This window comes from Aotus nancymaae, unplaced genomic scaffold, assembly GCF_030222135.1.
Source record: "Aotus nancymaae isolate 86718 unplaced genomic scaffold, 86718_ANA_hifiasm-v0.15.2.pri h1tg000011l, whole genome shotgun sequence".
Classification (NCBI taxonomy): domain Eukaryota; kingdom Metazoa; phylum Chordata; class Mammalia; order Primates; family Aotidae; genus Aotus; species Aotus nancymaae.
In genome coordinates this window covers 33,375,884-33,390,460 of record NW_026988422.1, presented here as the reverse complement: position 1 = coordinate 33,390,460, position 14,577 = coordinate 33,375,884, and the positions used below count along the sequence as shown (strand labels likewise).

The 14,577-nt window shown below is 35.9% G+C and overlaps 1 protein-coding gene across 1 annotated transcript; it reads right to left on the bottom strand.

The window, feature by feature from the left end:
* Positions 1–1,232: 1,232 nt before the first annotated feature.
* On the bottom strand, positions 1,233–2,264 carry LOC105729623 (olfactory receptor 4K17). The gene has a single exon (XM_012470555.2). The coding sequence runs from the start codon at positions 2,262–2,264 to the stop codon at positions 1,233–1,235; it is 1,032 nt and encodes a 343-aa protein (XP_012325978.2).
* Positions 2,265–14,577: the final 12,313 nt, after the last annotated feature.

The window sequence follows — 14,577 nt, the reverse complement described above, 5'->3', positions numbered from 1 at the left end:
AAATGCAAATTAAAACCACACTGAGATACCATCTCATGCCAGTTAGAATGGTAATCATTAAAAAAATCAGGAGACAACAGATGCTGGAGAGGATGTGGAGAAATAGGAATGGCTTTACACTGTTGGTGGGAGTGTAAATTAGTTCAAACATTGTGGAAGACAGTGAGGCAATATCTCAAGGACTAGAAATAGAAATTTCATTTGACCCAGCAATCCCATTATTGGGTTTATACCAAAAAGATTACAAATCATTCTATTATAAAAACAAATGCGAATGTATGTTCCTTGTGGCCCTGTTTACAGTAGCAAAGACTTGGAACCAACCCAAATGTACATCAATATAGACTGGATCAAGAAAATGTGGCACATATACACCATGGAATAGTATGCAGCCATAAAAAGGATGAGTTCATGTCCTTTGCATGGATGTGGATGAATCTGGAAACCATCATTCTCAGCAAACTGACACAAGAACAAAAAACCAAACACCACATGTTCTCACTCATAAGTGGGTGATGAACAATGAAAACACATGGACACAGGGAGGGGAACATCACACACCAGGGTCTGTCAGCGGGTGGGGGAACTAGGAGAGGATAGCACGGGGTGGGGTGACTGGGGAGGGCTAACATTAGGAGAAAAACCTAATGTAGATGACGGGGGGATGGATGCAGCAAACCACAATGGCACATGTATACCTGTGTTACATATCCTCACGTTCTGCATATGTACCCCAAAACTTAAAATGTAATAAAAAATTAATAATTCATTATTTTTAGTACTACATTTGTAATATTCTTGACTATATGACTACTGTAGTCTTACTGCATTTACCTGCCTTCATCTCTGTGTATCTAATAACTATATTTACAAGAAATCTTTAAAAATATAAAAATTAATTGTTTTTCTGCTACTATTATTACAGTATTTTAAGATGGAGTTTCTCTCTGTTGCCCAGGCTGGAGGGCAGTGGTACAATCTCAGGTCACTGCAGCCTCTGCCTCCTGGGTTCAAGTAATTCTCCTGCCTCAGCCTCCCAAGTAGCTGGGATTGCAGAGATGCACCACCACGCCTGATGATTTTTTTTATTTTGGGTAGAGACAGGGTGTCACCATGTTGGCCAGCTGGTTTCAAATTCCTGACCTCAAGTGATCCACCTGCCTTGGAATCCCAAAGTGCTGGGATTACAGGCATAAGCCACCATGTCCAGCCTCTGCTATTATATTTTTAATCTAAGTGTCTTCTCTAGAATTCACAAAAGCTCTCCAGAGTTTTTTCATGGACATTTTCATTTCTTTGTTTCTCAGAGTATAGATAATTGGATTCAAGATAGGAGTGATGATGGTGTAAAATACAGCAAGGAACTTATCGACAGAGTGGTTGCTGAAGGGCCAGATATAGATGAAGATGCATGGGCCAAAGAAGAGAATCACCACTGTGATGTGAGCAGTCAAAGTGGAACGGGCTTTAGATTGCCCAGTAGGAGAGTGATTCTTAATGGTTATGAGGATCAGACTGTAGGAGATAAGCAAAATAATAAAACAGCTCAGGGAGATTATGCCACTGTTAGCAACAATGACTATTTGTACAATATATGTGTCTATACAGGCAAGCTTAGTAACCAAAGGGAGGTCACAAAAAATGCTGTCTACCACATTGGGACCACAAAAAGGCAAGTTTACAACAAATGGTATCTGAAGCCCTGAGTGAAGGAGACCCAGGAGCCATGAGGTCACTACAAGCAAAACACATACCTTCTTGTTCATGATGGTCATGTAGTGTAGAGGCCTACAAATGGCCACATACCTGTCAAAAGCCATGGAGACCAACAGTACCATTTCAACTCCACCCAGTAAGTGAAGGAGAAATATCTGAGTGAAGCACCCAGCAAAAGAAATCACCTTCTGCTTTTTTATGAAGTTCAGAATCATCTTAGGGGTGGCAAAGGAAGCAAGGGTCATATCTACAAAGGAGAGATTCCCAAGGAGAAAATACATGGGAATATTCAGGTTAGAGGTATAAAACACTGTGAGTAAAATAAGAAGGTTACCCAAAACTGTGACCACGTAGATGACTGAGAAGAGGGCAAAGAGAAGAAACTCTATACCCTGGGAGCTGGTCAGTCCCAGCAAAACGAACTCTGACACTTGAGATTGATTTAATAGTTCCATGGACTTCATCATATAGGTTGCTTTTAGATGACCTGCAGAGAAAAAAGAAAGATCACCCATACCATGGAGTATGAGTGAATAATAAAGAGCCATATGAAAAGCCAAACTTATTCATTCCTTTGGATCTTTCAATAAACTTCTTTGACCTTGAAATTTAGTGTCAGTATCTATTTAAAGTCTAAAAAATGAAACATATAGTCTAAGCTGTCCACTTCCATACAAGAGCAATAATCTGTTGATGTCACTGGTTTCCCTGAAGCAAACCACAAGCTCTGGAGCATATAAGTGTTATCTTCACAGGTCAAAAGAGATAGAACCATCTTCAGGAAACTTGTGGTTTTGTGGATTGAAAGATGGTTTAGTCTGAATTACCTGGAGAACAAAGGGTTTCAGCACAACCTCTACTCTTTCAAACTCAAAATTTTAAATTTGAGTTAATATTGGAGTTGCTATTTTCCCATAACGATATTAAGAAACTCTGTTTTAATTCTGAACCATCCCCAGAGTTTTGAAGGGACTGTGACCCAGCAGATTTAAAGCTGCTCTAGATAAGTGAGTTAGTGAGGTTTCAGGTGATGCATACTGCTGTGTTTTTCCTCCTTACCTTCCACCAACCCGTAAGTGGGCTTCTGGTCTTGTAACTCTCTTAGAAAGTCTTTTTGGCAAATATTATTTTTTTCTGATGTGACTGTTACTACTCATGGTCTCCTGTGGCTGAAACCCATATTTACAAATAATTTCTATAAGGTCATTAAAATGCAAAGGAGGCTGAGATTAAGCAACATGGATGAATACTCCGGGTCTATGTGGCCTTGTCACATTCTAACAAGAGACACATTATAGAGGAAGCAAGAAAAACACTGTCAGCAAAAATGACATTGCTTGTTACATCTAACGTCTTGATTCTTGCTTTCAGTTCACATATCGCATCCCCTATATTTATAAAATTGTATACTTTGAGCAAACCAGGTTTAACAATTTTTACATGAGCCATAGTCTTCACTAGACTGCCATTCATATTTCTTTACATAACACTGATCTGGTGACGAGTGGCAACAGCCCCCATACTGGAGCCTTCAGGCTGGGGATATGACTGTAACTACTATATGGCTAAAACTAGTAGACCATTATGTTCGAATGTGGAAAATACAATGCGTGTGTGTATCTGTGTGTAGGGGTGTGTGTGTATGTGTGTGTGTTAGAGAGAGAGAGAGAGTGGCAGATGATGCAAAAAATTCCAATTAAGAAGCGGAATAACCACACAAAAAAAGAGAGGTCATATTGAAAGTCATGTATTCTGTGCTTCTATGAGTTAAGATGTGAGAAGAATCAGCAGGCTATTTGGAAAGAACATTCAAATGAATATGGCACACTGGGACTGAGAACCACCTATGTCTCCAACAGCTGCTTTATCTTTCCCTCTGGGTCTCAATTTCATGATTGGTATAACAAGGTGGTTGAGTTCAAACCCTGAGTTCATTCTCAGGCCCAATACTTCATAGGCCTGTTATTAATGCACCTATTATTATCTTTAATGAATCTATTATTCTATCCCCATTTTGGGTTTTTATTACTTGTTAGCTAACTTGATTTTAACTTTGAATCAACTCAAATATAAATATCAGATATAGCTGTATGACAAATAGTTATCTAAAATTTGTCTATATCTCTATCTCCTTTCTTAGCATGTTTTTAAAAATTGTGACACTGTGTTTGCTCTAGGGCCATATTACCCTGTTTTGCTCTCTAGAACTCATGTCTCTTGGTCACTTTACTGTGCTGGTTCTCCTCAAAATTAATATTAATATTGATTTAATTGCTATTAATATAGTTAATATTAATTTTAAGCCCTAATATATTTATCTACTATATATGCTTAAGAAAGTTTAAAATATATAGAACCTTTGAAATCTTTCACTACTCAGAATTTACCATAAAGTAATAACATGTAGATACACAAAAGTTGAAACAGTTCAAATGTTACAAATTGAGGCTTACTTTCTTAAATAGATTATAGAAAATTGTAGGATGTAATATTGCATCTTTAATGAAATAATACTTGAGAAAACTAACAACATGAAAATATTTACATTGTTTTAAGTTAAGAACAGTATGAACCCATTTTGTAAACATTAAGTGACTGTATAAGCATATACATATAAAATTTACGTATTTCTCAAAATATTGGATAATATCACAACTATTAACAAAGAGATTATTTTTGCTTTGGTGATGTGACTAGTACCAAAAGAATTACATGCTAGAAATATTCCTTCATAAAAATGCCAGGACCTGAAAACACTTGTGCTCAGATACATATTTTTGGAGTAAGAGAGTATTCAGAAGATGTCTGTAAATGAAGAAAATGAAACAGAAAAGGCAAGTTTCTTTTTTATTACTTAATTTAGTTTAGTTCTAAATTGTTATAGTCACTCATAATTTAGGGAAGGATATGTTCAAGTCTATGCAAGGAAGTCCTGTAAGCAGTCAGTGGTTTGGCTATAGTAATTATAAGATGAGGACCTCAGAACTTCTTGTCTAAGCTTGACAGTGACTTGTTTAAATAGATTAATTATATAAGAGTTTCATTAACCCTATTATATTCTAACTTTTGAAATTGAAGAGTATTTATTTGTAAGTATACAAGACAACTTGTAATTAGATATGATGCTTTATAACATAAAAAGATAGGCAAGATGTTATTTAAAGATAGCTGTGATTGTGATGGGTGGTGAAAGCAGTTCTCACTAACACTCGGGTGGAGTGATCCATGGGACTTAACCACTCACTCACACTCTGTCCTTAGGCAAATCACTTCAGTGAATGAGTTCTCGGGAAACCAAATTAGTGTGAGATCAAGAAATTGAAATAATGGGTCGGACATTCATTTTAAGAAATTTCAGGGTAAAGAGATAGGTGTGATAACATAGTAGACAGAATGGAAACAGAATTAAGACTGATCTTGGAATGGTGAAGATTTAAATACATTTTATATCAATGTAAAATAGTCAAAAGATATTAAAAATGCAACAAAGATCTTTTTAACAAATCATACTAGAAAAATTGCATATGCAAAACAATGAGTAAAAAAATTAAGATCAACCTATACCTCACAACTTCTATAAAAATTAACTCCAAAGTGGATCATAAACCTAAATGTAATACACAAAACTAAATTTCCCAGGAAAAGGACATAGGAGAAAATATGCATGATTTTGATTTAGGCAAATACTTTTTAGACATACTCCAAAAACATGATCCATGGAAAAATATAATAAATTGCACACGAGATACAGAATACGTCTGCACCTTTCTTTCATTTATACCATATCAAACGTGTGTGAGGGTGACATGAAGTCCCCACCTGCCTCTAACCTGGGACTACCAATATGTTAATTAAAACGTTTACAAAAAGAACATATCCTTTGTACAATAGCCATTTGGTTTATAATCATTCACAGAAACAGAAACAGAGACAGAACTATGTGCTAGAACCAAGCGGCATCAACTCTGCACATTTTCAATTGTAGGATTTTACGCTTGCTTGCTATAGTATTTCTTTGTACTTAACAAACAAATAGATATTCACAAATGGGCTTAGGAACTTACATTTAGGGATCTAGCTTATTTGAAAATAGAGAAAATTCTCTGATATGAAAAAAAACTTCTATATTATTCTCCTGTTTATATTTATATTCACAAGAGCTATACAACTGGCTTCTGTCAAATTTCTATTCACAGGCTATTAATGGAGCAACATAAAGTATAAAGGAGTTGAAGGAAAGCCATTATGATTTAGTCACTCCAAGCAGGGTTGGCTGGGAGACAATGTTGGACAATGAGAAGAAAACTGCACTCAAGGTTTTCTGTACCATCATAGTCCACTGGTCATTACTTTTTATGTTAGAGACTCTTATAAGTATGTATGTTATATCACAGAAATTCACAATTAAATAATACAACTTAGACAAGTTGAGTATTTAAATTAAAATAGTGTGTCAAAAGCACAGTACAGCATCTAACATATAGTTGTCAATTTATAATAAATGTTAATTATTGCTACTATTCTTACTACTAACTGGCTAAAGTTCACACAGCTAAAGTCATGGCATTCAAATTCAGGACTTCATGAAACCAAATTGAGAGTCTATAACCCTAGCGTAAGGCTTAACTTAAGCCTTATCACTGTGAGTTTTTAAATAGCTATAATTGTTGATAATACAATTATTAGAATAAATACATAAATATGTATAAAAAAGAAAATGTTGGATGATTGAATTAATTGCACTATTATCACACTTAGGCACTGATTCATTTTTCATATTTTGTTGCTATTTAGTAGAACCATCTGCTGCCCTGAGGCAAATTCTTGGATGACCTAATTAAAACATAATCTTTTTTTGGCATGGGATTGATGTAATGCCATATTTCATTCCTCCTTATTCACAAGTTATGTTCTACTCTAAAACATAGTACCTTGGCTTTCGTTAAGACAAAGTGTATCAATAGCTGTGTCAAAAATAGAGTTTTAATATTAATCTGACCTTGATAGTTTACCAGATTACTATTGGACAACAACTGAGAACACTTGTATGCCTACAGCATTTTACATAATAGAAGTTTAATAATTTTTCATCAGTATTTAACAGGATTCCTGTTTTCAGCCATGACCTTAGAAATTTGCATACATTTGTATCTTCTTTTTGTTCATGACTAAAACATTTGTACTTTAAGTTCTGGGGTACATGTGCAGATCTTGCAGCATTGTTCCATAGGTACACACATGCCATAGTGGTTTGCTGTCTCCATCCCCCATCACCTACATCAAGCATTTTTCCCAATGTTATCCCTCTCAACCACCCCACCCCCTGCTGTCCCTCCCTTAGGCCCCCCAACAGACCCCAGTGTGTGACGGTCCCCTCCCTGTGCCCATGTGTTCTCATTGTTCAACACCCACGTATGAGTGAGAACATGCAGTTTGGTTTTCACGAAAACCTTGACAAAACCATTCAGGACATAGGCATAGGCAAGGACTTCATAACTAAAACATTTGTATCTTATCTGAAATAATTTGAAATTCAGGGAAAAATCTAACATGGTATTGCCTCTTGATTTTTACAGAATTCTCACACCAGACTCCTGCCTACCATGTCTCACCTCAACAGAAGTGTAAACCTTCTCTGAGAAGAACATTTATATCAGGTTCAAGGACCTGAGCTGGTGCTCTGGTCTTCTCTAAATGTAGGTAACTGACCACCACATTTACCTTAGTGGCTAGTCCGGGTACTGTGGCTTCACCTAACTAGTTTGTTATCTTGGAGCACTGGTGCTTTCCTGGCTTCCAACCCTACCATCACCATATGACTCTGAACACCTACTTTGTGCTGATTTGTAACACGTGTGGAGTCCTGACTCCACTTTGCTTACCTGCTTTTTGAATATGTCTCGGTCCTCTGTTCACCACGGGACAAAAACAAGTTTTTCAAAACAGAGAGATTAATTGATGTATGCTTTCCTTGTTAAGGAGGAGTCTACTTCCCTGATCAAATGTCTTTCCTGGATAGCTGTGTGAGGCCAAGATATTGACTGTGTTGTCCAATTCTGTCCAATTTAGATGACCCTGGAGCTGTTTAAAATTAATATTATATGCTCTAGTGAGAAACACATATTTAATTTCTGAATTTTACTGTCAGCTTTCATTCTTCAATTCTTTTTCTCAGTAGGATTTCCCCTCCTCTCATCTCTCTAACAAAATATTATGTCTCTTAATGACACCTTACCTCCCTCTGTTTTCCTTAGTCTGCTGAATAATGACAAGTTCCAAACTTGTTTTCCTGTCTTTGACCTATCCAGCCATTCCAGGACTCCATTTATTTCATTTGTTCTCCAGCAGATTTACCATGAAGAGAAAGTGGATACTCAATAGCTCTTTCCACTGCAGAGAGGAACTGGATGTGGCTGCTTAACAAATCACACAATAAAGAATAGCTACAGCACACAGAATTGGAGGTGATTATGGATGGGTCATTGGAGTAAAGCTGAATCCTAGTGATCGTCTAATTTCTGGGCTCTATATGGGCTCTAAAAGGAATATAGGACAGTTCTCTGCCTTTTTGTTTCACACATACTTATAGTTTCCAAGCTCTCCTTTATTCATCTCAGCCTTTTAGCAAGAGCTCAATGATAGCAATTCTAGTTGTAGCAGTTTCCTTCCTGGAATGTGTAGAAGCCCAATTACCCACAATAACACCAAAGCAAAACTCCAAATAGAGCTGATGACTGTGGATAAAATTGCTTACATGCTCTTGAATTAACAAGGGTTTTTGAGATTTGATTATTTTAATGAGTTTAATTTAGCAGCAGCCTAATTCTTACTACAAGAGCCTTTAGAAAGATAGTTTCAGGAAATGTAAGTCTCTGCCAAGAAGAAATATATACAGTGGAATCATGGATCCTCTTGCTTTTCTGACTCCTATTCAATGTTAATGTCCAAATCAACATATTCCCAGTGGAGCCTTTCCTAAGAAACTGACTCAATTGATGGTTCTCTCCTCTGTACCCTCATAGTACTGCCCTTAAAATCTATAATATATTTATATATACTTCTGCCTTCCTTCTGTGTTTTGTCAACTATCCTAACATCTAGTAAAGTGCCTAGCATATGCTGAAAACTCAATGTCATTTTCTCAATGATAATAAATCTAACCAATTATTGAGGTTCTGCTATTTGCTGGACTCTCTACTAGGAGCTTCACATATATCATCTCACTGAGTCTTCATAACTCTGAGTTTAATTTTCTTTTTGGTACATGTTCCAGAATCTCTTGAACATTTTCTCAAACCTGAGACTATGCTTTTTCATGACTATTACAAATTCATTTAACAATTGCTATCTTGTGTGAGCTGTAACAGGCAAATACATTGGCTTTATAATGTTAGCAATGTCTTCTGCTTACCAGTTCAGAAGCAGTCAAGGCCATGGGTTCTAATGGGACAATATCAAAAAGGACATGCACCTTCTCAATTCATAGTTACATAGAAGGAACAGGTCACTAAAGTATATAGACTCCAATCAAGGAAATTCCTAATATAGTCTCTCTTAGAATTAGGTAGTGCCTAGTAAGTGCTGGAAAACTCTGGGAATCCTCTATAGATGATTCTAATGGGGATTCTGTCTGCTGAGGGAGTAATGCTTCAGGGCCACAGAGCATATTATGTAATCAATGATAGTTTAAATGTGACAGAGGAGGTTAGTTTCACTAGAGAGATTGGACAGGTTTTGGAGCTACCATCCTGCTTTATTCTTTATTTTGTCTCAGCTGGCTGTGGGACCATTTAATTTTGATTCCTGGTTGTAAAGTAATGAGATTAAGCTTAAAGTAGGGAAGAAAAGGATGCTGAGGTGGGTCCTTAGGACTATCCTCTGGTGAGATAAGTGCCACCTCTATCACTAGGTTATGTTGAGGAGAGGAAAATGTATGGATAAACCTATAGAATGGTAGAAAGGGCCTGAGAGAGATATAAAGCAACAGAGAATGGACCTTATGAAGAAAGGCATGTGTGGGTTTGGAGCTTAATTATGACATTGCAACTATAAGCCAAACCACTTCTCTGATGCTCCAAGCATTCATCAGTTTTGTTCACTTGCTCAATAATTAATAGTCTATCTCTTAAAGAAAACAATAGTTGAGCAGACACTATATATTAGGCATTTGGCTAATTAATAGGGATATAAATACAGGAACACATCCTAGCCCCCCAGAAGCTTATAGATAAGTGATAATAAAAATAGCCAGTTCATAGATAGCTTCCTATATACTAGGCATGGGGTTAAACTTATAATATCATTCCTTTCTTATGCATTTACATAGAATGAATAGAAATTTATTAATATAATAATTACTATGTATACTGTTGAATTATCTGATAATTAAATTGTCAGAATTGTTTTTGTAATTATCTTAAGTTGAAGAACATAATTCTCAGAATTCTGAAGTAATTTTTCCTGTCAGAGGACAAATAAAAAGCCATGTATTAGACTCTTCATTGTTCTGTTACAAAAGACAGTGTCTTTGGGCCTCTATTTTACCCCATGTCTCTACAACCACTTTATGAACAGTAAAATACATTATGCTCATTGTTGTAAAAATATTTCAAGGGTACACTAAAGTGTAAGTGTTTCCATGTTTAGAACACCCTCAAGAACTTCTTAGAAAACTAGGTTACAAAAGATTCTTGTTATTTGCCATATGATAATGTTCCTTCTTCTGAACATATAACAGCAGTTTTCCTCAAGAAAACCACCTGGAACAACAAACGGTCTATTTTATTCACCAGAGGTAGTTTATATAGCTTTAGTAACAGGGATGTAGAGAATACAAGCATACAGCTACTCAGTAAAATTTTTAATTGTGTTCTATGTTTTACTATATTATTTTTTCTTGCAGACCATTGAATCTAATTAACTGGTTTTATAAGGAAGAATTAATGGGGATCTTTAAAAACTCTGCAGAAAGTTTAAGGGTGGTGGCAATTCTAAGGAGTACTAGACAATCAGAACTAAGCTGAATTTATAGGAACATGGCCCCAAACTTCATTGCAAAGCTGTTCTCACTGTGATCCCATATTCACTCTGTATCTGTCGCTGATATTGCCAGCCTTACGATTACACGGGCTTTGTTACTAGTGGTGCTAGCAAAATGAATTCCCACTCTCAGACTAATTATTTATACGGCTTTCTTTCAAACGAAAGTCTCTGACAGGTATATATACTGATGGGTAGAAACTGAGTCATATACCTGCACTTCATTAATGAGGGTGAATGGGAAATACAATGTTTTATTACCATTATTATTCTTTATTGACGAGGCAGTTTACTCTAGCAGGATTATCAAAATATAAAGATGATGTTCACAAGTTTTTAAAGAAGCCTCAAAAGATGGACATCTCTACATATACAATCATTACCAATGATAAAAATAGGATAAAATTAAAACTCTCCCTTTGTAGAGTAATAACTGGTAAACACAAATCAAATTATGGAATTCAAAAAAAAACATTTGGAGATCATCATTTTAATAATTGATTCAAGTTGGAATCATCCATGGCTACTAAAACTAGTGAATAAAATTTGTATGAGGAACATAGTATTTATACAGTCTCAAAGTATTTCCCTGAATATCACTTGTTAATTACAAAGAAAAATAGTAACTTTAAGGGTGATATCTGGCAGAAAACAGCTTATTTAAGTTATCAAAGTTGACACTACCATCAATGGGACAAACCAACATCTTATACCTCTGATATATATCCCTGAGAAGAACATATCACCAGAAATGTCCCAAATGAAGAGCCTGAGTCTAATTATGAGGGAACACTGATAAACTCAAATGTACAGATTCTACAGATTCCATTGTCTCTACTTATAAGAAATGTCAATGTCACAGTGTTAAGGAAAAATTGAGGAATTGTTAATATTATTGTATAATAAAGAGATGTGGCAATGAAATGTAATTTGTGACCCTGGACCAGATATTTTTTCTTTATTAAAAGGGTATTATTCACGTAATTAACAACAACATTTAATAAGGTCTATAGATTAGATATTCATTTAAAATATTAATGTAAATTTTCTGATTTATGAAATTATACTGTTTTAGGCAATATACTCTGAGGAAGGGATAAAAGGGCACGATGTGTTTAACTTACTCTCACAGTTCAGACATAAAATTATATATATGTGTGTGGTGTATAAAAAGAGACAGAGACAGAGACAAACAGACACAGAGAGAGATCTAAGGAATTGGTTCGCTGGCTCCTGTGGTTGTGGAGACTCGGTTAGTCCAAAATCTGATGGGCTAGGTCTGCAGGTTGGCAACCAAGGGAAGAGCTGTGGTTTGAATCTAAAGGCAGGATTCCTTCTTGCTCAGGGAAGGTCAGTCTTTGTTCTAATAAGGCCTTTAACTGGATGACGGCCACTCGCATTATGGGTTTATGAGTTCACACAATTTTGTTTACATTTGGTCATTTAGAGAATTTGGTTGAAAGATCACTAGTTAAAAGTAGACAAATTTATATTTGATTTCTCTTATTTAAGGAAAGTATGTCTTAGGTATATTGGGTCTCTAAATATAGTTAACAAGTCAGTTTTTCTATTTAATTTTTCATTACATATATATGTATATTTTTATTATACTTTTAGTTCTGGGGTACATGTGCAGAATTGTTACATAGGTATACATATAACATGGTGGTTTACTGCATCTACCCACGTATCATCTACATTAGGTATTTCTCCTAATGTTATCGCTCCCCAAACCCCCCACCCCCTGCTATCCCTCCCCTAGCTCTCCCAACCCCAAACAGGCCCTGATGTGTGATGTTCCCCTCCCTGTGTCCATGTGTTCTCATTGTTCAACACCCACTTATGAGTGAGAACATGCAGTGTTTGGTTTTCTGTTCTTGTGTCAGTGTGCTGAGAATTATGGTTTCCAGATTCATCCATGTCCCTGCAGAGGACATGAACTCATCCTTTTTTATGGCTTTGTTATTAACCCAAATTTAAATTGAATGTTGATAAAAATAACTACATTTTTTAAAAACTTTTAAGGTCAGGGTACAAGTGCAGGTTTGTTTCATAGATGAACTTATGTCATGGGGGTTTGTTGTACAAATTATTCCATCACTCAGGTATTAAGCCTAGTACCTATTAGTTATTTTTCTTGATTTTTCTCCCCCCACCCACCCTCCACCCTCCAGGGCCCCAGTGTGTGTTGTTCCCCTCTATGTGTCCATGTGTTCTCATCATTTAGCTTCCCCTTTTAAGTGAGAACATGCCGTATTTGGTTTTCTGTTCCTGTGTTAGTTTGCTAAGGATAATGGCCTCCATCTCCATCCATGTCCCTGCAAAGGACATGATCTCATTCTTTTTTATGGTTTATAGTATTCTATGGTATATATGTACCACATTTTAAAAATCCAGTCTATCATTGATGAAAAATTACGTTGACTCCATGTCTTTGCTATTGTGAATAGTGCTGCAATGAACATACGCATTCATGTAACTTTATAGTAGAATGACTTATATTCCTTTGGGTATACACTCAGCAATGGGGTTGTGGGGTTGATAATTATATTTTCAATAAAACCAAACATGTCATAGAAATATAATAATGAAAAATTTTATTTGATAATTTCAATATGTACTATATTATTTGTAAACATCAACATAAAATTAATACCAATGTATACTAAAGCATAATTTATTTGGGTTCTGAACTAATACCCTGTCCTCATGATGGTTGATTAGAGAAGGTTTGTCTGGAGATGATGTATTGGGTCCTCGGTTGATGTATGGATGCTTTCATCTCAGAGTGTAAGCAATGGGGTTCAATAAGGGTGTAATTGAATAAAATACAGAAAGAAATTTATCCACTGAAAAGCTACTAAATGACCAAGAGTAAATGTAGACACATGGCTCATAAAAATAGAATGACTGCAGTGATATGAGCAGATAGAGAGTTCATCAGAGGATCGATGTTGCACAGTTAGCAGAATAATAGTGTAGAAAATAAGCAAGACTATGAAGCAGATGAAAGACAACTGTCCACTTTTAACAATTACCAGCAACCCCAGATCATAGGTCTCAGTGCAGGGAAGCTTCAGAACTAGAGGAAGATCTCAAAATATATTGTTCACCACATTGGGGCCACAGAAGGGCAAGGCGATGGTCAAAACGATCTAGCTCATAGTATGCTCAAAACCAACAGTCCCTGAGAGCAGCACAGAGCCTGTGTGTGTCCTGCAGTTCATGATGGTTCTGCAGTGAAGAGGTTTTGCATATTGTAGTGTGCTGACCAACAGCCATAAATATAAGAAGAGTCGTCTTACTGCCTGCTAAGAAGTGGAGATCTGAGCCATACAGCCCCATGAGGAAGTGGTTTTATTCTAACTGAGAAAATATGTAACAATCTTAGGGATTGCGATTGTGGAAACGAACATACTGAGAAAGGAGAAGTACATAGGTGTTGAGCGACAGGGAATATTAGAGGTTACAGTAATCACAATGAGAAGGTTTCCTGTCATGACTGCTGCATAGGCCAACAAAAATATTTAAAAAGGAAATTTCAAGTTCCAAGTACTGATTAATTCTACCGAAACAAACCCAGATATTATTGAACTGTTTCTTATATCCATCTAGTAGTTTTCAAACCTATTTAAAATGAAGACACTCTGAAAAAAGTTATGTTACCTGTGATCATTTTGAAGATATGGACATATAGAAAGTATTTGATTCCTACAGAAAGAGAGAAGATGGACATTTATGAAAAATACAGTTAAATTAATACAAGTGACATTATTATATTTTCTTCAATCGAAAAAGCACAAAAGTTGAGAAATATATTAG